Genomic DNA, 22,558 nt, shown 5'->3' with positions numbered 1-22,558 from the left:
ACTGACTCTAAATTTTATTTATACTCTTTTCTATTTTGAGGTATATGTGAAACATTGATCTAATCAATAACTCCGATCAATACAGATGAAAGTAATAAACCAATACTGCAGCTCAGTGTTGTGGTTTCTCTAATACTGTAGACCTGGTGGGGTTAAGCACAAGCTTTGACCTTTGACATCCATCAGTCTGGGTGCCAGCTGAGCTCAGTGGGTGAGCGGGCGACCACACAACTGCAGAGCAGCGGCTCGGGTTTGAGCCCGACCCGTGGCCCTTTGCTGCGTGCCATCTCCTCCCTTTCTATTCAACCTTCACTTTCAACATCCAATAAAGTCATAAATACTTCAAATAGTGGACCAATCTTAGATCTGTAAATATTCTGATTCTTTGATTTCAGTCAGTTTTTAAACTTTCGTGTCCTGTTCCAGATTCTCAGTGTTTCATCACAGTGAGCATTAGCTGATCTGTAACCACCGACAAGTCAGCGCCACGTCAGCTGGCATCACTCACACATACGAGTTTTACCTTGCTGTGAGCGTAGACCACCGATCCCAGCAGCTTCCAGGTTCCTCCTCGGCGATCCATACGGATCATTCGGAGAATCTGAAGGAACCGCAGTGACCTGATGGCCGACGTAGCGAAGACGTTTCCCTGAGTCCCTGCAGCCAGGACTGATATGGATGCTATGAGCACCATGATGTCTGCAGACAGACAGGTAACAGGTAGGTCAGAGATGGCTTTTCTAATTGTACCATCATGAGCTGGTCCTTTCCATTAGCACTGGTAGTTATTCTTCTAACATTGCCCCACTGGCACAAACCCACGGGGTTTTCTGTTTTCATTACAGACGCTGCAGCTTGGGTCTGTCTTTGAAATCATCATGTTACTTATCACTTTTAATAATAATGATGATAATACATTTTCTTTTATGTACCTTTCAAAACACTCAACGTCACCTTACGCAGAAGAAAAGACAATGCAGTGTCTCAAAAATGAGTTAATAAAACAAGATTGGACTATTGTATATAAACACAAGGATGTCAATAAACCCTATGAGGCATTCTTAAGCATATTCATGGCTTTTTTAGAGGAAAACAGCCTACTTATTGAAGTCAACAGGAAAGATAAGTATGCAGGAAGACCATGGATGACAAAGGGACTGCAAAATGCCTGTAAAAAAAGAACACCTTATATAGAGAATTAATTAAAAAGAGAACTACAGAATCTGAAAAGAAATATAAAAAGTATAAAAATAAATTAAGAGAACTTGTAAAAAAGAATACTTCATCAAAAAGTTAGAAGATAATAAAGATAGCATGAAAGGGATATGGAAGGTATTAAATAGTATAATAAAAAATGGACCAAGGACTAATGACTACCCTGGGTATTTTATGGAAGGGACAAATACTATTAGTAAAATGAACGAAATAGTAAATGGATTCAATACATTTTTTGTAAATATAGAGCCAAAACTGGCTGCGGAAATAAAGGTTGATATGATAGAAAGGGAGGAAACATTGAAAGGAATGCAAGTTCAATGTTTTTAAGAGCAGTGGAAGAGAAGGAGATATATGATATTGTCAGTGGACTTAAGAACAAAACGAGTACTGACTGTCATGATATTGATATGGTAACGGTAAAGAGAGTAATTGATGGTATTGTAAAACCACTACAATATATTTTTAATTTGTCTTTCCAGGAAGGGGTTTTTCCACAAAAAATGAAAGTTGCAAAAATTATTCCTATTTATAAATCAGGTGAAAAGCATTGTTTTACAAATTATAGACCAGTGTCGGTACTCTCCCAGTTTTCTAAGATACTGGAAAAACTATTTCTAAAAAGATTTGATAGCTTTGTGGATAAACATGATTTGTTGGCAAATTGCCAGTATGGGTTTAGAAATAATAGATCAACAGTTTTGGCATTCATGGATTTAATGGAAGAAATAACAGAATGTATGGATAACAAGAAGTATTGTATGCACTAGGAGTCTTTCTAGATCTAAAAAAAGCATTTGATACTGTTGACCACGAAATTCTAAAAATCAAACTGGAAAAATATGGGTTCAGGGGTGTGGTACTGGATTGGATAAACAGCTATGTGATGAATCGACAGCAATATGTACAAATAAATGAGATTAAATCTAAAATGATGGATATTGAATGTGGAGTACCTCAAGGATCAGTATTAGGTCCGAAAATGTTTATTATGTACATAAATGATATTTGTAAAGTATCGAAGATACTAAAGTTTGTAATTTTTGCAGATGATACCAATATACTTTCTTCAGGTGCGGAATTTCAACAGGTTTTGGAGGTGATCACACAGGAGTTGAAGATATTAAAGAAGAAACAATAGAAAGAATAGAAACAAATTGTCCTTAAATTTAAATAAAACAAAATTCATGTTATTCGGAAACTATAAAAAAAACATTAACATTGGAATTTGTGTCGATAATATATATCTAGAAAGGGTTAATGCCATAAAATTTCTTGGTGTGATCATTGATCATAAGGCCTGTTGGAAATCACACATCACTTATATGAGGGGAAAGTTAGCACGGGGCATTGCTGTCTTGGGGAAAGTAAAACAATTTCTGGATAGGAAAACATTGTATATGTTATATTGTGCTTTGCTATTACCATACATGAGTTATTGTGTAGAGGTTTGGGGAAATACATATAAAAGTAATATTCAGACTATAATCATAATGCAGAAAAGGGCCATTAGACTAATAAATCAGGAGGGGTATAGGGCTCACACAAATGCACTCTTTATTAGGATGCAAGCTATAAAATTCCAGGATCTGGTGAAGTTTAAAACAGTGCAAATAATATATAAGGTAAGGAAAGGGATGCTCCCAATCGAAATAAGTAAATGGTTCTTAGAAAGAGAAGGAAGGTATAATTTTAGAGGGAAGTGGAATTTAAAATTACACAGAGTAAGAACAACATTGAAAAGGATGTCTATTTCAATAGCGGGAGTTAAATTCTGGAATGAGTTAAAAGAAGAAATAAAGGTCAGCAGTGATATAAAACAGTTTAAAATAAAACTCAAAAAAGAAATTTTAAATAAGTATAAGAATGAAGAAAATGCAATTAACCCAAGACAGCAGTCAAACTCATGTTTATTTTCTTCTGCAAATTAGCAAATCTAAATATAGTTTCAGTTGAACATGTGAAAATATTTTTTTGAGATGTTATGTTCTAAGTTGAAGGCATTGTATATGTTTTTGTTGTTCAAATTTAGATGATGAGGATGTAAACCTGTAAACCTCCTTTTCAAACAACTGTATGGAATGATTTTATGAAACGTTGGTGAATGTATATGTTTGAAATAAAAAAGAACTGAACTGAATAAAACAACAACAGACATAAATACCAATTTGATAGGGTTTGATTTGTTTGTGGAGGACGAGTCGAGATCTTTTATAGATTTTATGTTCCAGGCAACAACCTTTAGCTTTAAGCTGACTGAAATAAACCATGGTGCAACACAGAAGGAGCCAAGGCATCTAAAATGTCATCAAGTCCATCATTAAATGAGCGTTTAATCAGGGAAGGACAGAGGATTTATGCTCGGGAGGCAGTCAGTACGACTCAAAAGAGTGTTCAAATTAATGCCCCTGATGTTGCAAAATGAGATGACAAATGGAGTTAAATTAACATTAAAGATATTCACATGTGGTCAGAGGTGGGGAGATAAGCTGTTGTACAGCAGGGGTGGGGAACTCCAGGTGTCAGATATCACTCTGTGTCACCCAGGATTAGTTCATTAGCAGGCCTCTGGAGAACTACAAGACATGTTGTTGACTGGATCCTACCCAGGCTACCATGTGGCAAGAGGCAGCGCTAACACAGACAGCCATTTACATTCACACCTACGGCCAATGTAGACTCCCCAGTTTACCTAACCCCACTAACTGTGTGTCTTTGGACTGGGAGGAAGTCGGAGTACCTGGAGAGAACCCACACAGACCAATGACATCCAGACAGCAACAGAACGCTGGCAGAGAGTCGGAGAGGGCGACTGTGGCCAGTGGACTACGTAGGAAAAGCAGGGTAGTCCAGACAAGCACAGACCCCCAAAACAACACGTTAATCCACAAAGCTGCTGAAGATGAACCACAGGAGGGCTTCGGACCAGTGAGAACACAGGTTATGGGTGGGAGTTAACAAACATTAACAACGGGTAATACAAGGCTCACCAACATGCCAGCAGCAGCTAGTCGCACCAGCGTTCACTCCCACGAAGAAGCTGTTATGAAGACAACACCCAGATTTCCTTCCCTCTTAAACCCGCCTCCTGCTCTCTAACCTGCTGTTGAGCTGATGTTAAAACCTGGCTCTCACAAAAAGTCTTCAAACTCAATGAAAGCAATGTTTTAGTGATTTATCCCACTCACTGACAGACCATGACATTTCCCACTGTCCCTGCATACCTACATGTTGTATAAAAAACATCCGTAACACGACTGCAGCAGCTGGACTCCTGGCACATGCATGTTTAGCTCAGTCTTAAACTCCAGCTTAGTTCTGTTGATCAGCACCTTCTAATAATTCCAGACTGACTGCTTGACTCATACAAGCAACCGTGAATTCCCAGCCCCGAAACTCTGGAATCATCTTCCCAACTGCAAACATACTTCCTCTCATCAGCTGTTTCAGCTTCAGACTAACTTAAACTATAACTCCTGCTCAACTGGAAAAGGACTATGGAATTTCCTCCAAGACTAATTACTTTAGATATTTCCAGGTTCGGGACTTTGTGAAAAAGTCATTCAGCCCCTCCCTCGAGCTTCCACAAAGCGGATGGATAGACGAGTTGATGGACACAGATCCGACTGCTAAGGGGACAATCTCCACGCTATATGCACGTATTCAGAATGTGGCTTCCCCCTCCCTGGACAATGTAAGACGGAAATGGGAGGAAGAATTGGGGCTGGACATTTCAGAGGTTGACTGGGGGGGGGCTGTAGATCTAGTACACTCTGCTTCTATATGTGTGAGACACGGATTGATACAGTTCAAGGTGTTGCACAGACTCCATTTGTCAAGGGAGAAACTGGCAAGAATGTACCAGGGGGCCGATCCGACCTGCCCCAGATGTAAACAGGTGCCAGCCAACTTATGCCACATGTTCTGGTCTTGTTCCAGGCTGAAAGACTTTTGGGCTAACATCTTTAGAACATTCTCATTCATTTCTAATAAGGATATAGAACCAATGCCTCTGACAGCCATCTTTGGTGTGGCACCGAGGGAAACTCAACTAACAGCCTCTCAGAGGAAGGCAATAGCATTCGCCTCATTGTTGGCTAGGAGATTGATTCTATTTAACTGGATAAAGGCAACACCGCCATCCCATAAACGCTGGGTGGAGGAGGTGATGGCGCACCTCAAATTAGAACATCTCAGATTTACTATACAGGGCAACACCAAGAAATTCTTTAAGGTCTGGCAGCCTTTCATTTCCTATTTTGAAGATGAGTTTCCGTCCACTCCATAACTTGGCAACTCCCCCCCCCCCCCCCCCCCCCCCCCTTTTTTTTTTTTTTTTTCTTCCCCCTTCCTCTGTCTGGGTATAGTTTTGTCTTACACTGTGTGGTAGGACTTGAGTTCGAGCTTTTTTGTATGAATGTTATGCTTTCTGAAAACTCAATAAAAACACTCTGATTATTAACTTAAACTATAACTCTAACTTTAATTATTCAAATTTTTATTATTCATTTATTTTGTTGTACTTTTACTCCTGAGGGGGGCTAACACACAGACAACCATTCACACTCACATTCACACCTATGGGCGAATGACCAGTTACCCCAACCCTATGATAACTCCTACATCATTTGTGTTGCATTGTGTACTCGTTGTGCAGCACTTGGTGAACATCTGTTGTGTTTAGATGTGCTGTATAAAAGTGTGCTGTGCAGTGCTGTCCCTGCCAGCAGAGGCCTTAGCTGTGAGGCAGAGCTCTGGGGTTTGTTGTACGGTCTGACCTTGAGGTCCCCTCCTGTCTCTAATGTTTTTCACCTGTGGATAATCTCTTTCTCTGTACAACGATGGACAACGATGGAGTTTGTTTAGCAATACTGTTAAAACCCTCTGAGACTGATGGGCAACAGTTGCTTCTCTAAGATCACTTTGATGTCTTTCCTCCTGTGTTAACACGCCTGAATGCTGCAGAGCAGCTGATTTCATCAGCAGCTCATGAGTTCATCAGCAGTAAGGCTGGATGGTCCAGCTCCACCCTAAACACAGTTGGAGATGCTGAGCTGAAGGAAGTGAAGTGAAACCACAGCCTCCGCCTCCACAGGTCCTTCTCACCACCAACTGAACTGTCTCTAGTTGAGGGTGAAGAAGAGTAACAGAGTAGCAGAGGCTACACAGCAAACAAGCGGTGGGATTGACTTCGGCGTGACTTTTAAACTCTACAAACCTTCTACAGAGGAAGTAAAGACCTTTAGAAGGTCCTCGGGGACATTTGTGGATGAAGCTCAGAGATAATGAAGCAGATGTGACACAGACTGAACGTGACCAACAAACACACTCAGCTCTGACCCACCGATGACGCAGAAGGGCTTCCTGGCGAATTTCAGTCGACCTCGCCACCCTCTGTACCGACAGCAACACCCGGCAGCCCAGATCCTCACCATGTACTCCACCCCGAACACCACGATGGTCACCACCTCCTGTTACACCACAACAACACGCTGTTAAAGATCAGAGCAGCACGTATGTGCTCAGAAGAATATATCCAGCTTTATGTGAAGAATGAAACACTGCAGCTGAACAGAACCGTCAATAACTTTATTTTATATTTGTTTCATCTCCGCTTCAAGCACCATCACGTGTGCGATCAGCTCCACGCTGAGCCAAACCTTAGACACTAGCTAAGCAGGGGTGTCCAACTCCAGGCCTCGAGGGCCTGCATGTTCTAGATCTCACCCTGGGTCAGCACACCTGAATCACATGATGAGTTCATTACCAGGCCTCTGGAGAACTTCAGGACATGTTGAGGAGGTCATTAAATCAGTGTGACATGTCTAAACCTGCAACACCGGCCCCTGAGGCCTGGAGTTGGACACCACTGAGCTAAGCCTTCTGCTCTGCTTTCTGTGATTTGCATAAAAAATATGGTACAAAATTTGAAAACATATTGTTTTGGGGTTTTTTCACTTCTTTTTTTTTTTTTTTCCTTTTTTATTACATTTTGTCCTGCTCATTTTCTGTTTTTAATGTTAATGTTTAAAGTTTTACATCAGTGGTTCCTAACTTTTGCACATTATAATCTCTCAATATGAAGTAAAGTTCACTGGTAATTACTGCTTTCAGTGTTGTAAATGGCATCAAGCTGTAAGCAGATCTTACACTGAGGCATTTTCAGCCTTCTTTTTTCTTTTTTCTTTTTTTTTCACAGTGAACAGAATTTTTTATACATGTCTTTATACATTACACTGTTTCATATAAATGATTTTTATATCTGTGAACTACACATCGGCATTTCCAGTTAATAACTGTTGCTTTTTACTTGAAGTGTGCATAGCTGACCATAGACTTTTCTGTTGTTTATATTAGATATGAGATATGATTCATTATAACACATGAAAATAATCGTCAATATGAAATCATTCCAATTTGCCAAAGATTCAGAAATGCACTGCAGAGGAAAGAGAGGGGTCGAGCACTCTGCTACAAGCTTTTTATATTCACAGCGATCACAGTGCTATAATGAAAAGAGTCTAGGCCATGCACTTAGACCATGTGGATGTAAACCATGTCTGTAGACTTTGCAGAAAATATGCAGGCAACATGTTAACATTTTAAAATTTTGCTGCCATCTTTGTGATGTTGGTTTTTTCACTTCTTATATCTTCACAAGTTTTTAAGCTGTATTTTTTTGAAAGATGGTGCGTCTCTCTCAGACGTTTTTTTAACAGTGAAATCTGCATCAGTGTTTGAACATGATGGTCTTAAAAAAGATGGAAGTGTGACCCTTTCCCTGCCTGGATCTCTAATCTGGGACCGACACATTCAAACTATCTGCAGTTCAAATATGACAAAAACTTTATATATGTGCTGCTGAGGACTCGGGGGGCAGGGTGTCAATGTTACTAGTTGTCTTTTGCATCATACTGCAAAAGACAACTAGTAACATTTGTGATTTTTATATAAATATTTCACAATACTAAAAACAAAGTGTGTAGAATGATTTTCATCAAGAACTTGTTGGTCATAAAGTGGAGAAAATGACATTTTCATTCAGGTTTCATGCTGTGTATCAGTAAATATGACTTTGTTGTACCACAAAAACAAAAATATATTATTAGATCGTCCAAATTCTGGAGTTTAACCATGTTAAATATGTAGACTGACTCTACCAGCCTACTTTGTTGAGTCTAATATTTCAGTTTAAAGTGTTACTGTAAACTAAAAACAGAACACATATTTAACACACAGCACAGTCTGATGCTACATGAAGTTTTATTATCATAATATCATTATATATATTATAATTAGCATCACTCTGACATTTCCTGTCTGTTCCAAAGATCCTGGTTCAGTTTCATTCCGAGTGGAAATTTCAGGCTTTTGTCTTTGGAAATATCCATGTTCAAACATTGCCTCGAGTTTCAGTTTTTGAGAAAAAGGCCTGAAAGTTGGTCGATCTAAAATATTCACATGGACATATGTGGACATAAATGTAAGCACACTGGCGACGGTCGAGTGTGATGTTTGCGTGGCGTTACCAGGATGTAGAGCGCGTCCTCGGAGCTCTTCTCGTACTCTCTGATGGTGGAGAACACAGACAGAACCAGGCAGGAGAACACCAGCAGGAACCTGAACACAGAACAGGAAAGATCTGCGTTTCAGGGAAAATAAACATTAGTGAAGTGACCTCACTCTGAGAGACGGCTGTGGGGAAGAGAGGGCGGGAATATTAAGAACCGCCCAGCTGTCCCCACCTGCCAAATCCCACTTTTCTCCTGCTCGTTACATTGGTGTGCGCACGCAGGTGTGCGGACAGGTACGTACACATAGGCGTGGTAGATAAAGGCCCATCCTCGGGGTCTCTCCAAGACGTTGTACAGGAAGTTCTGCAGGCGTCTGTAGAGGGCGTTTCGTTTGGGAGGTTTCTTCCCCCCGGAGACGCTGCTGCGCTGCCGCCGAGGCCCCTCGTCTCCACCTAGACACAGAAACATGTCAGACAGGCACACGGACGCTTATATGTGCTGCTGAGGACTGGGGGGCAGTATGGGAGTGATGTGGGAGTAAATCTACTGTGAAACCCTCTGCCTGTGAGGGGCAGCCAATCAGAGGAAAGCAGAATCAGAAATACTTAATTATTAATCTCAGCATGTGGTCACAGTAAGAACAGTAACGAACAAGGAAAAACAATCCAGTTATTATTTACTAATTAATAATATAATTACAGAAAAGCTCTTTAAGGGGGAGGAGCTAAAACAGCCTGTTTCAGACTGAGAATGATCTGAGGTGTCCAGAGCAAGATAAAGAAGGATTATTCTGAGCTGTGAACCATGCAAAGCTGCTCCTGTGCATCAGCCAATCGCATTCAAGCCTCTTCTCAGTAAACACCTGCACCATGAAGCTGATTGGTCCAAACCTTCAAGAGAAAGGTTTGCAGGTTTTCGTGACAGAGTGACCACGTGACATGTCCTGTATACGTTTAAGTGAAATCAGCTGCTTTGGTTATTAAAGGTAACACACACAGCTGCTCACCCGCTATGAGCAGAGCACCGTCCCTACTGGAGTCCGTCCCTCCGGCCTCCAAACCCACGAAGCCGACCTTCAGCTTCTTCTGGTCGGCCTGCGCTCCGGGGAACACCCCGCCGTTGCGAGATTTCTGCACCATGACGGACCGACGATGTGCACCGATTCACCGAGCTACAGCCAGCCCGCGGACCGAGCATCGAGGCCGGGCAGGGCCGGCGGGAGCATCGGGGCCGAGGAGGAGGAGAAACGGAGAGGAGGAAGCGGAGGATGCAGCACAGACGAACCGCAGATTGGCTGATCAGCAGGTTTTTGACTTCCCGCACGAGGAAGGAAACAGAATGACGTCACCGCGTCAGAAACATTGATCACTTCGATCAGCTGCAAAAAAGAAAAAGAAAAAGAAAGCGTGATCGTTTATCACCGTCTCCACGGCAACGTGATGTCAACGGCGGTCACCATGGCAGCACGAGGTGTGGGCGGATGGAGATTGTGGCGACAGCGTCATTAACCAAAGAACCAATCAGGTTGGTGATGACGACAGACCCTGCAGCGTCAGCAGAGCCTGGTGACAGTGGGAATGAAGAACCCTTCTCTGTCCCCAGTAAACTGAAGCCATTTTCCTGCTTCAGAATCAGAATACTTTATTGATCCCTGGGGGAAATAATTTTTTATTACAGTGCTCCATTATAAACAAACATTAACAAGACAGACAATACACTAACTAAGAATAGCACAATATATACATATACATAAAAGTCACTTATTAATAAATAGCTGAAAGCGATGTCCGCCCTCTACATTGATGAAGAGGAGGTAGAAAGGGTATTTATTTATTTATTTATTTATTAACCTTTATTGACCCTGTGCACGAGAAAATGCTAACTTCCTGGTTTGAGACCGGATGTAGGGTTGTACATTTCCGGTAGCTTTACTTTGCGGTCAATCGCTACTGTGAAGATATACTCCAAACCATGTCCAAAACTCAAAAACGGAAAGATTGCGTTAAGTTACAAAGAGCAGAAGGTGGGAACACTCACCACTGTCTGTGTCATAAAAAATCTAATGATCAATTTTGACGTTTAAAGCGTTTAGATCGATCAGTTGTTTACATCACTCAACACAAGCAGAACTGCATCACTGCAGCAGAAGACACATCGTCCACATTCAGAAGCACATCTCTGTATAGTGACTGGTCTCATGATTTAAACAGGCAAATGTTCAGCATTCAAACTACAGGTGAAGAATAGTCAAACCAGATGTTTCCCGTTATGTCGAGATCAGCTCGTCAAGTACACACCTACACAGCATGTTAACAAACCGTGAAAAAAGCCACACAAAAAATGAATGATTGCTGGTAACGGTTTCTATACATTAGTATTACGAAGGGTATGTTGTGACTTACCTTCAAAATTACAGCGGTCCCTCGCTATAACGCGGTTCACCTTTCACCTCGCTGTTTCGCAGATTTTTAGTGCAAGTTTGCTCTATTTTTTTACGTCACATTGTGTCCTGCGTCCTGATCGCTGCAGACGATCTCCTCCGTGACGTCTCTCCTGTACAGTACAGAATCGCTGCATCGATCGCTAGCAGTGTGACTCTGAAGTGCAGTGCTGTATGTCCACGATGTCCACGAAACGTTTTGCACCGTCAAAAAATAAAATTGGCTACTTGATTTCACCTCTCGCTGGTTATTTTAGAACATAACACCCGCGATAAACGAGGGACAGCTGAGATATATATAATTATATATAATATTATATATATATATATCTATATATATATATCACCGCACTTTATGACCAACAAACAAAACCCAAAGAAAGAAACAAAAAAAACAACATTTTACAACTTCAACCTAAAGCGCTCTATCTATGCAAGATAGCATGGGTGCTGTGTAGGAGGTGCGGTGACTCCCAAGCTGTGTTTAAAAGAGAAACACAACTTATTTTGAAAATGCAATCTCAGTTTTAACTTCAGATTCTCCACATGTGGTTTGAAGTTGAGCGAGTCATGATTTAAGATTCCCAGATATTTATACGTGTGAACCAACACTGTTTTATTACCCTCAAGAGTGGTTACTGATGGGATTGTTTGGACCCATTTCCTTGATTTAGAAAACAACATGAGCTTTGTTTTGTCTGCGCTGAGAACACGTTTAAGCTGAAGTAATGAGTGCTGGACAGAAAACAAGGCTTTCTGCAAGGAGTCAATGGCTTGGACAAGAGTTGAACCACAGCTGTAAATAACTGTGTCATCAGCATGGAAGTGCAAGTTTGCATCTGGCACATTTAGCCCAAGATTGTTTATGTAAATGATAAATAGAAGGGGACCTAATACAGAGCCTTGTGGCACTCCGTTGTAACAAAGTTAGAACATAGACTGTCAGATTTAATGCAGTGAAGAAAGCTTTAAGTTTCTCAGAGTCCACATCCCGGCCGACCTTACCTGGTTCGCAAACATTTCCCACCAGGAAGTAAAAGCGCAACAAAGGCTGTACTTCCTCAGGAAACTGCGTCAGGCCCAATTACCTCAGAGACTGCTAATTAACTTCTACCGCTCCACCATTGAGAGCCGTCTGACCTATCGCTGCACACTCTGGTTCAACTGCTGTACTGTGGAGGACCAGAGGAAACTGCAGCAGGTGGTGAGGGCAGCAGAGCAGGCAATTGGCACCTCACTAACCCCCCTCAGAGACATTTATACTGGCAGACTCTAGCGGAGAGCCAGCATCATCGTCCCCTCCCACCCTGGACACTCACTCCCCCCCCCCTCTGGTAATCGCTACAGGTCCATCAGGTCAAACCATCTTTATTATGATAGTAACCATCTTACTCAATGTGCATTACATTGCTTCTTTATATGGCAAAATAACTACATATCTGTGTAGATACATACGTTATCACATACATTCCCTGTGCAGGTACCTCTTAAACTCTATTTTTTGGTTTCTGTTATTCTAAAGGAATTTTAATGTAGAATCTGCTGCTAATGCTGAGATGCCAAACTGTCTTTCATTGTTCTTGTAACAGTGACAATAAAGTTCTATTATGTTCTATTGTTCAGTTCCAGTTTGCTGTTCTTACTGTTCTGCTGTTGATCTTTCCAGGTTTTTGGACCACATGATAGCTGGTCCTTGGTCCATCAGGTTTATACAGTGTGGTGCAACTATCCCTGGTAAATGGACTGGTTCTTATGTAGGGCTCTTTCTACTCTACACACCTAAAGCGCTTTAATCAACTTGCCTCATTCACACAAGTCCTTTATTCTATGTAAGAGCTTTCTATCACACACGTTCTTACATCAGAGAGTTCTCAGGCCCCTACTGTCTGCCATGTACACCTATGACTGCACGCCAACCCACCCAACCAACATCATTGTCAGGTATGTTGATGACACCACATCTCTGATGATGATGATGAGACAGCATACAGGGTGGAGGTAGAGAAGTTGTCCCGTTGGTGCTCACAGAAGAACCAGAAGCTGAACGACCCTAAGACCAAAGAACTCATCATGGACCTCAGGAGGCACAGACAGCTCCCCTCCTCCCTCGTTATAAATGGAGAACAGGTGGAATCTGTCTCCACCTTCAGGTTTCTCCTCTGATCTCACCTGGACTCACAACACCATCTCCGTGGTAAAGAAGGCCCAGCAGCGGCTGCGCTTCCTTTGTGTCTTGAGAAGAACCTGGACCAGGAGCTGCTGCTGGTCTTCTACCCTCCTCAGTGGAGAGCGAGGTCTCCTCCTGCCTGGTGTTTGTACTCAGGGGCCACGACTGAGAGCAGGAAGGCTGCACAGAGGGTCATTAACACCGCCCAAAAATCATTGGGTGCCCTCTGACGCCCCTGGAGGCCATCGCCAGATCGACCTGTCTCAGGTAAACCAGGGCCATCACAGGTGACCCCTACACCCCGCCCTGCCAACCCACCTCACCACTCTGAGCCATGGTCAGAGTGACCCTCATCACTCAGGACACTCACACAAAGACTGTATTCAGACAAAGTCCTTTTGGACTAGCTCTTTGCAAACTGTTCTCTGTTGTGTGCCTTTCTCTGATTTTTGTATTTATTCCTGCTGTCTACTATTTATATTTTATTGTGGCACAGCTGGTGTGGAGCACCCACACTTTCACTGTACATGCCCAATGACAATAAAGGGCTGTTCTATTCTATTCTATTAAATAGACATGGGTATATAAACCTCTGTTTTACTTTGACTCCACACCTGAACAGAAAATGAGGTCAAAGTTCAGTGTCGGATTAAATGTGGGGGAACTATCAGTTTGATATAATCATTTATATTGAGAGCTCCAGCAGATTTTCAGTAGTAGGTCAGCAGTGTGGTTGAATGTGTTGTATGGCGTAACAAACGGATGACACGGTGCTGGTTGAGTGGAGACGAGCGAGCCTGAGAGCACTGAAGCTTTGAGTAACACAAAGTTAGCGTACGTCAGTTTATTCTGCAGGAAGTTTCACAAAAACTTCACATCATACAGTATCAGTATCTGACGATATCACATGCAATCTATAAAGTCACTAAGAGCAATGCTTTAACCCTGACCTCTGTTCCTGCTCTCCTGTCATGTTCCTCTGAGTGAACTTTGGAAATACAGCGAGTCTGCTCGCTGAAGGTCCAGGCGCTGTATTTTCAAACAGTTTGTGTGTTTGCTATAATGCTGCATTTGAAACTGCCTGACACAAAGTCATTACCGTCTCTATGCTCGTGTAGCAGGTTGAAAAAGCTACATGTTTATTTTTGTAAGAAAACCAATTACCCCCTTATTTTTTGTTTATTATTGTGACTTATTTTGAAATTATGTGTGCCAGACCATCGTTATATTTCATTATGCCAGTAGATGGTGCTCTTGCACTGCTGTGGAACTACCAGAGCGACTCTAGCTATAGGCTCTGTGCACGCGCAGCTCAGAAATAAATGAGCTCCGGCCTGAGCAAGACGCTAACTTCGGTGTCCTCGCTATTAATCCACAGTTTGCTCATATTTGGCTACGCAGTGCTCGTGTGCCGCTTGTTGCCGGTCCAGATTCCCCTAGGTCTGGTGCCGGTAACACTCGCTGCTCTGCTAGATGCTGAAGTGCTACAACCACAGCTTGTAGGCATCTGCAGCATGAACGCTGTCCTGGATCGTTCTGTCTTTAAGCCCTGAGATATAAATGATGCACCAATAGGACTGTCTTTACCCATTATTGTTTCTCCATTGATGATGATGATGGTGGTGGTGAATCACCTACTTTTAAAAAAACTAAATAAACAAGCGAGGGGATCAGGACAATCACAGAGGCCTGCGTGATAAACTGAGGGATTTCCACACAGATTTAATAACAACATGGACATGCAGGAAGACCGTGTGTCTGCTGGCTTCATAAAAATGTCCCTAAATTACTGTCACACTCGTGGTGCTCACCATGGTGTCCTGTTAGACTTCATGACTGTGGAGAAGAGCTCATATAAAATCATGCATGCCTGCAGGGCACTCGTTCCTCCTTCAGCTCCTTGATTCATCTGCAGTCTGAGACACACTAGCCTCCTCCACCACACCGCCAACAGCCGCAGCGACAGAATGATGTCAAGTAACTTTAGTCCACATCTTTAAAGAGCCTGATTTGGCTTGTCACACTGCTAAAGACAAGATGTAAAGTCCATCAGGTGAGAGAGCAAAAGGAAATTCTTATAAACAGCAGGATCATGTCAACACAAGGAAAAGCTCAGCGCTAATCATCAGACACATTGAACACCAACCAACTCAAAACTCATCTGTTCAAATCTGCATATTCACTGTGAATCCACTGTTTGTTTTATCTTGTGCTTTGTTTTATTGTTCTTATCTTGCCATTCTCTCTTATTGTAAAGTGTCCTTGGGTGACTTGAAAGGCGCTCATAAATAAAATTGATTATTATTATTACCCTGAATTATTTAAACCTGAACTTTACATTTAACCAAAATTATGACAAACATATTTGTTTTGTGTGTAAGATAAATACATGCATATCAAAATAAGCCAGCGACCTCATGTTTACAGGCAGAATCACTGAGCCTGTGAGGACACTGCAGGAACCCTGATGGTTCAGCCTTTTAGAAACAGCTCACCTGTTCTGACTGTTGGACAGCCTCTGAGTTCAGTCTGCCCCCTGCTGGTCAAACAGGGCGCAGACTTTATATTATGTATTCTACTCTACACATTTAAACAGCTCCACGTCTCCTCTGTGCCTTTGGATCCAGGTGTCACACAGTCGTGTTCTCAGAGAGTTCCTGCCGCTGATCAAATACAGTACTGCAGCATTATTACAAAAATCACTGAGAAATTGTTTGTTCTCACTAAAGACAGGCTCTACCTGCACTCGGCCACGCCCCCGTTTGTACATAAAAAGGAAACAGGTGGAGCTGGAGGTGACAGAGGAAACGAGACAAAAGATGTTTTATGATTTTGTGCATTCTCAGTTTTTCTTCTTCAAACTGGAAAAACGTCTGCATGTTTAACGGGCTGCTCAATGTGCAGCTCATGTCACGCTGCAGAGGACCCAAGATGGTGGTGGAAGGGGGTGGAGTCTGTCCAGTTAAACATAAGATGAACCTTTATTAGTCCCACACGTGGGAAATTTTTGGTCACAGCAGAAAGAACGAGCTGCTCAGTGCTGTCAGGGTGTCCTGCGTGCGCTGGGAGACGCTGGACGCCATTTAGACACGACATCAGAGACGAAGCTCGTTAAAAATCAGTTTTTATTTCCCTTTAAATCAAACAAGCAGCAACTTTCTCATTTACAATAAAAAGAAAGAGTGGTGGCAGTGCTCATTTCCATGGCAACCAAGAAGATGACCAGGTGACAAGCTGGTCCAGAGGAGTGACATGATTGGCTGAGGTCTGGAACGTGGTTGCAAAGCAACACAGAGGAGAGACGTGATGATTTGTTGACAGTGTGAGAAAAATAAATCAGATTAGAAGCCTGACAGGTCAGGGGTCAGAGGTCAGTAGGGCAGCTTCTTGATGAATCTGGTGAACATGGTGAAGGCAGCAGCTGGTTTGTCTGTTGGAACCATGTGACCTGAACCCTGCGGGAAGACAGCGGCACAGGTCAGAACAGTCGCCAGAAATCAGCCCCGAGGCGGAAACGCTGGCCGTTTCCGCCATCTGGTGGATTTTCTGTGAAGTGCAGTAAGTGTCAGACTACATTCACCATGTGCCATTTTCTTCATCTACAAAGACAATTTGATTTGATGACGTTTAAAAACAAACAAACTGAAATATTAAATCAGATTTACACCAAACGAGACATTTTTGTTTGTTTCTTCTTCATAAATAAAGATACTGTAGAAACCTTAAGTGGTCCGATGACGAAAGAAAACAGCTGACTTGAAACAGAACCCCGCCCCAAAACATGACATCACACAGTCAGTGAGGATGATGAAGGTGGCGTTTACCTTCACGGTGAGGAAGACAATGTTATCAAACTCTTTGACGAAGCCGCCGACTTGCTGACCGTCCACATCTTCGTAGATCCAAGGACGCCTCTGGACTTGCACCTGAGACACAGGTAAGCACACCTGAGAGTCAGCTTATAGATCAGGTGACTTTGCGGAGGAAAACTCAATAAGATCTGAACTCCACCTGCTGCTGCAGAGACTCCACAAACCACTCGTCCCCCATGAAGTTGCACGCCATGTCCACGTCGCCATTATACACGAGGATGCGGTACTTCTGCACAGAGAACACAACCGTCAACACCTTCCAGTCCATATTAGACAGGTGAGTCCTGTTAAGGGCTGGAAACATTTACACTGGGGGAAAATTAAAATTTAAAAAAAAAAAAAAAAAAAATGGGCGGAGCTTCACTGACTAGAGCGCCGAGCAGCTTCAGGTACTGTTTCCTGACATCCATGTAGAGCCGACCGTAGTTCCGGTTCACCTCAGAGCTGCGAGCACAGAGCGGAGAGTCAGTGAGTCAGCACAGGTGAGGTGGACAGGTGAAACAGAGGTCAGGTGTGTGCCTGTGTTACCTGCAGATGACCCAGTCCAGAGCTTTGGGGCTGATGTGGAGGGCTTTTCTGACCAGCGGGTTGTTCAGGTACAGGTTGGAAGGGGTGGAGTTGGTGCAGGGGGGGTCCAGGCGGACAGACGGGAGCAGCGCCGCCAGACTTTTGACTTTCTAAAGTGAGAGAACCACCTGTTCAGGTGAGCGCTTTATAGATACTGTTTGGATCATCGGGTGACCTGAACTCACCTGCATCCACAGCCGGTTCCACTGATGGTGAATGAACGAGTTTCCCAGATCTCGGATCACCAGCTGGCCTCGCTCGACACTGACAACAAACAGGAACACACCTGTTTGAGCGCCATACGTGCTGCAGGTGAGCTCACGGACAAAAAAAGATCACAGGCCGAACGTTAAAAGGCCACAGCTCACCTGAGTCTCTGCGGGACTCCACCTGGGCAGGAAGCGTACAGGTTGTATATGTTCAAACCTGAACTGTAGACGATGGTCTGAACCTCCCCCACCTGCAGAGGAAACGGGCAACACCTGAGACATAAAACCAGAGAGCCTACAGGTAGACGTCGGGTGCACCGCAGGTGAACCGGGTCGTACTCACGCTGTCCATGCAGTTCTGGTTCGGGTTGTCATAGAAGTTGCATTTCCCGTTGCTGCAGCAGTAGGTCTGAAGCTCCGCCCACAGGTGGCTGCCAAGCAGGCCGTGGTAGTAGGCGAAGTACACCAGAGAGTTGTCGTTCATCTCGTAGCTCGACATTCCATTCCCCACGGCGATGCCCTGCACCACAGGTGAGTCGGGTGAGGCAGGCATGAGGAGGCTGCTGATGTTTCCACAGCCTGAATATGACACGCCTGTTTTTACCACAGGTACACCTGCTGCAGCTTAGGTGGGACACCCATTGATCACATGGTCTACAAGCAGCACGTCACAGGTACACCTGTCTGCAGTGTTTTCTAATGATGTCACCACAGGAAGCACGTTCAAAGTGAACAGTGTCACCACAAACTCAGGTAAGAACAGATCTTTTTAATGCTTTGAGTGAGTTTTTCTGTGATTTGTAAAGAAGACTGCTACTAATAACAATAATAACACTGAATGGAAAGGTGGAGGCTTTATCCAGGTTTGGAGCAGCAGCCTGAGCAGAGAAGCCCAGACCTCCCACACCTTGGCCACCTCCTCCAGCCCACCTGAGCAAAACTTGAGGCGTTCAAAGACCAGCCGATAGAGTGATCTCTCCATCGTGTCCTGGGTCCGCATCACCTCACCTGCCTCATTTTCATGTGGAGGCAGCAGCTGTACTCCGAGTTGCTCTCCAGTGACATGTCTCTAACCCACACTTCACAGAAGCTCATTTCAAACCTCAGAGCTCATCACTGAAGCCGTTTATTCACACACACACCCCCCCCCCCCGTGGAAGCAGTAATGCTGTGCAGTCTTTGGAAAGCCATTTTCACAGGTGCATCAGGTATGATACAAACCACTGCAGCACAGTACCTGTAATACCTACAGCATGTTCTAATCGCTCTAATAGGATATTATGGTCGACAGTATCGAACGCTGCACTGAGGTCTAGCAGGACAAGCACAGAGATGAGTCCACTGTCAGAGGCCATAAGAAGATCATTTGTAACCTTCACTAAAGCTGTTTCTGTGCTGAGCTCTGAAACCTGACTGAAACTCTTCAAATAAACCTCTGCAGATGATCTGTTAGCTGTTTGACAACTACTCTTTCAAGGATGTTTGATATGAAAGGAAGGTTGGAGATTGGCCTATAATTAGCTAAGACTGCTGGGTCTAGAGATGCTTTTTGAGTAAAGGTTTAACTACAGCCAGCTTGAAGGCCTGTGGTACATAGCTGATTATTAGAGATTGAAGAATTAATTAATGGCAGGACTTCTTTGAGCAGTTTTGTAGGAATGGGGTCTAAAAGACACGTTGATGGTTTGGAGGAAGCAGTTACTGAAGTTAACTTCAGAACTGTTACCTGCTGTGTGTCGGGTGCGTCATTACCTGCAGGTTGAGGCTGGCGTCCTCCATCACTCTCTCAGCGAGCGTGGGGATGTAGATTCCTCCATAGCTCTCTCCGGTCAGGAAGAGCTCATTCTTGCTGTACTCTGGAAACAGGCGGAAGAACTCCTTCAGGGCCAGGTAGTTGTTCATCGACACCTGCAAAGAAAAAGAAAAAGCTGAACACCTGACCTCCGGGCAGCCAACCGGCAGCTGAGTCACTGAGGGTCACTGACCTCTGTGTCATTGGTGGCGTATTTCTGATCATCCGAATACGAGAAGCCGACTCCTACTGGGGACTCCAGGTACAACATGTTTGTAATCTGCACACAGATAGTCGACCAATCAGCTTTGACCTCAGCCGTGCGACCTCAACAAAAGTCACATGACAGCATACCTTGTTCCAGGCATACGGGTTGTACTCCAGCGTTGCACCGTCGCTCTGGATCTGAAATGACAAAAGGTCAGAGGTCAGGTGTGGAGTCACAGTATACCTGTAGGGGGCAGGTGGGTAGAGTTCACCTACCAGGAAGGGTCCATGTTCGGTCAGCAGTCCGTCCAGCGAGCTGCAGCCGGGGCCACCATTCAGCCACAGCACCAGCGGGTCCGAGGACGGTTTGTTCTGCGACTCAACGAACCTGAGAACAGAAGAAGTGGTCAGCTGACGGTCAGGTGAGGCGTGTCTTCAGGCGTGTCTCAGGTACTGACCAGTAGTGCAGGTGTTTGCCATCAGCCACACTCAGGTATCCAGAGTACTGCTTGAAGCTCGGCTGTTTCTGCAGACCTGGCAGGTACGTGATCTCGTCGGCCGCTGGGGCCGCTTCCACGCCGAGCCACGCGGACAGGAAGTAACACGACAACAGCAGCAGCAGCATCTGATAGCAGACAGGAAGTAAAAACATCCAATAAAAATGCTCCTCCTAAGATTTCACCTTTATAATACTGAGGTAACGTCCCGCAGCTGACGTCCACGTGTTCCTTTCACTTTTGTCACACGATCACATGACACACAGCACAAATGATGTCATCTCTCCTGCAGGACGTTACTGATTAGCTCTGTCAGTTTTACTGACTTTGAGCAGGTTATCACGGACAGATCACCAGAAACAAAACTGATCAAATGTGATTTCACAGAGCTGTCGGAGCCCTGCCAGAAAATAAAATAAATAACCCTAAAAAAATCCAAACAAAACAAAAAAAAAGTAAAACTAAATAAAAAAAGCAGGAGGCTGTCCTCAGCATCAGCCTTTCAGAAAGGAAACAAACTATAAATTAAACCTCAGTGATGATGTTAAAGTTTTAAAAGGGTTTTTCCATCACTCAGTTTTATTACATCCAACCCTGATTTTAAGAAAGCGAACTTAAAACGCAAAGTTCAAAGTTCACCCGTTCTCTGAGGCAAACCTGTAAAACACGAGCACAGCAGGATCGCACACGTTAAATTAGGCAGAACTTTAAATGAAGACTGGTGGGTTCCTCTGACGGCCACGAAACACGTGATTTCAGCAGGAAGTGAGGTTTGTGTTCGCGGACTGATCACGAGACTTTCTGATTGGGTATCGATCAGAAGTCACGTGATTACTTTCCCGCTGAATGAACGAAAAGTTACGGTTTGGTTGAAAAGTTGATTCTGTTCATCTGGACGTTTTACTTTCGGACGTGACTGAGCATGCGCCAAGAAAATTTACATTTGCAGTTTTTTGAACGGAGTTTGGCAGAAACACGCAGTTCGTGTCAGAAAAACTGTTCAGCGACCGGAAACGGGTTTCAGTTTCAACACGAAACGTTTTCGACTCACAATCAGCTCGATTATCGATCAGAAAGCGATCAGTTTCTCAGAGTGCTCGTTAACTGTCATGAAACAGAAGGCAGTGTGTGTGCGCGCCCTGATACTCTCTCTCACACACACACACATTTTAAACCCGGAAACGGGGACTATCACGCGCAGCATCAACTTTAACGTCTTAAATCAGACAGAATCCAAACGGACCTCTGAATGGAGACCTCCCTCTTTCACTCACCTCTTCTCTGCGCGTCCACCTGCTTCACCTGGGCTCGTGCTCTGCAAATAAATTGGACACACCACGGTGAAGGAAAACAGCAGGTCATATGACAGCGGCAGGTCACATGACCCCTCCCTCCCCTCGGTTTTTTTTTTCAAACTTTATTTGTAGGGTTTTTTAGGATAACCTTTTTTTAAATTAACGATTAAGAACAATACGAATACAGACTCTCGAAGAGGATAAAACAGTAGAAGAACATTCAAAACAACAGAAAGAGCACCAGAGGGGTGTTAAAAGTGCAGAATAACAACAAAAACCTTCCAAGAGTCCGTAAATCCCTGTTACAGTGTTCTAGGTCGGAAGGCGGCCTGGCCCTACCAAACTTTATGTATTATTATTGGGCTGCCAATATTGTGACAATATCCACCTAGATGCAGGCTTTTAGGGAGGGCAGAGGGCCGCCTTGGTCCACTATGGAGCTAGACGGTCATCTCACTATATCCCCTGTTGCAATAATGTGTTCAAGTCTACCAGTCAGTCACAATGTTAATTTTAAAGATCCTGTGGTTAAGAACTCTCTCAATGTCTGGTTTCAGTGTCTGCTCCCCTGTTGCATCAAATCTTTTTTACCAGCTCTGAGCGATGCAGGGTTCAAGGTTTGGTACAGCAGAGGAATTATCTGCTTCTCTGATCTGTTTGTTAAAGGGTCATTTTTATCCTTTGAAACATTATCTAAAGATTTTGGAATCCCAAAGACTCACTTCTTTAGATACTTACAAGCGCGTAGCTTTGCAGTTAAACACTTCACTTCATATCCAAGTC

At 43.7% G+C, this 22,558-nt stretch overlaps 2 protein-coding genes across 4 annotated transcripts in view; both read right to left on the bottom strand.

Moving 5' to 3' along the window:
* LOC102299048 (potassium voltage-gated channel subfamily KQT member 2) overlaps window positions 1-10,224 on the bottom strand; it is a 28,122-nt gene extending 17,898 nt beyond the window's left edge. For both annotated transcript variants that reach the window (XM_005948162.3, XM_014329516.2), the window contains exons 1-5: window positions 9,736-10,224; window positions 9,031-9,181; window positions 8,745-8,835; window positions 6,560-6,686; window positions 524-699 (exon numbers count right to left, since the gene is read on the bottom strand). In XM_005948162.3, coding sequence (XP_005948224.1) covers window positions 524-699; window positions 6,560-6,686; window positions 8,745-8,835; window positions 9,031-9,181; window positions 9,736-9,868 — 678 coding nt within the window. In that variant the 5' untranslated portion in view covers window positions 9,869-10,224. The remainder of the gene's footprint in view (window positions 1-523; window positions 700-6,559; window positions 6,687-8,744; window positions 8,836-9,030; window positions 9,182-9,735) is intronic.
* Window positions 10,225-16,444: 6,220 nt separating this feature from the next.
* Window positions 16,445-21,879, bottom strand: ctsa (cathepsin A). 2 transcript variants are annotated; one of them, XM_005948160.2, is made up of 14 exons: window positions 21,755-21,879; window positions 20,442-20,608; window positions 20,260-20,371; window positions 20,131-20,181; window positions 19,970-20,056; window positions 19,737-19,892; window positions 18,328-18,504; window positions 18,144-18,235; window positions 17,961-18,039; window positions 17,737-17,885; window positions 17,577-17,652; window positions 17,348-17,437; window positions 17,161-17,262; window positions 16,445-16,791 (listed from the first exon to the last, which is right to left on the bottom strand). In XM_005948160.2, the coding sequence occupies exons 2-14, from the start codon at window positions 20,606-20,608 to the stop codon at window positions 16,708-16,710; spliced, it is 1,422 nt and encodes a 473-aa protein (XP_005948222.1). In that variant the 5' UTR covers window positions 21,755-21,879; the 3' UTR covers window positions 16,445-16,707. The 2 variants fall into 2 exon arrangements, with proteins under 2 accessions (XP_005948222.1, XP_005948223.1); XM_005948161.3 differs by lacking the exon at window positions 21,755-21,879 and adding an exon at window positions 21,138-21,707.
* Between the last annotated feature and the right edge of the window lie 679 nt (window positions 21,880-22,558).

The sequence above is a fragment of the Haplochromis burtoni genome, unplaced genomic scaffold (assembly GCF_018398535.1).
Source record: "Haplochromis burtoni strain Fernald_Lab_line unplaced genomic scaffold, NCSU_Asbu1 Contig_575, whole genome shotgun sequence".
NCBI classification, from domain to species: domain Eukaryota; kingdom Metazoa; phylum Chordata; class Actinopteri; order Cichliformes; family Cichlidae; genus Haplochromis; species Haplochromis burtoni.
The sequence above is the reverse complement of the archived record's forward strand: the minus strand, read 5'-3'. Positions and strand labels throughout refer to the sequence as shown.

What these genes read in the sequence shown, in the direction of transcription:
- ctsa (XM_005948160.2), bottom strand. Translation starts at nt 20,608, where the DNA reads ATGCTGCTGCTGCTGTTGTCGTGTTACTTCCTGTCCGCGTGGCTCGGC. An exon ending in ACGCCACCAATGACACAGAG is followed by an intron (nt 19,893 to 19,969) that starts GTCAGTGACCCT and finishes TTTTCTTTGCAG; the next exon opens with GTGTCGATGAACAACTACCT. An exon ending in ACGCCAGCCTCAACCTGCAG is followed by an intron (nt 18,505 to 19,736) that starts GTAATGACGCAC and finishes CCTGTGGTGCAG; the next exon opens with GGCATCGCCGTGGGGAATGG.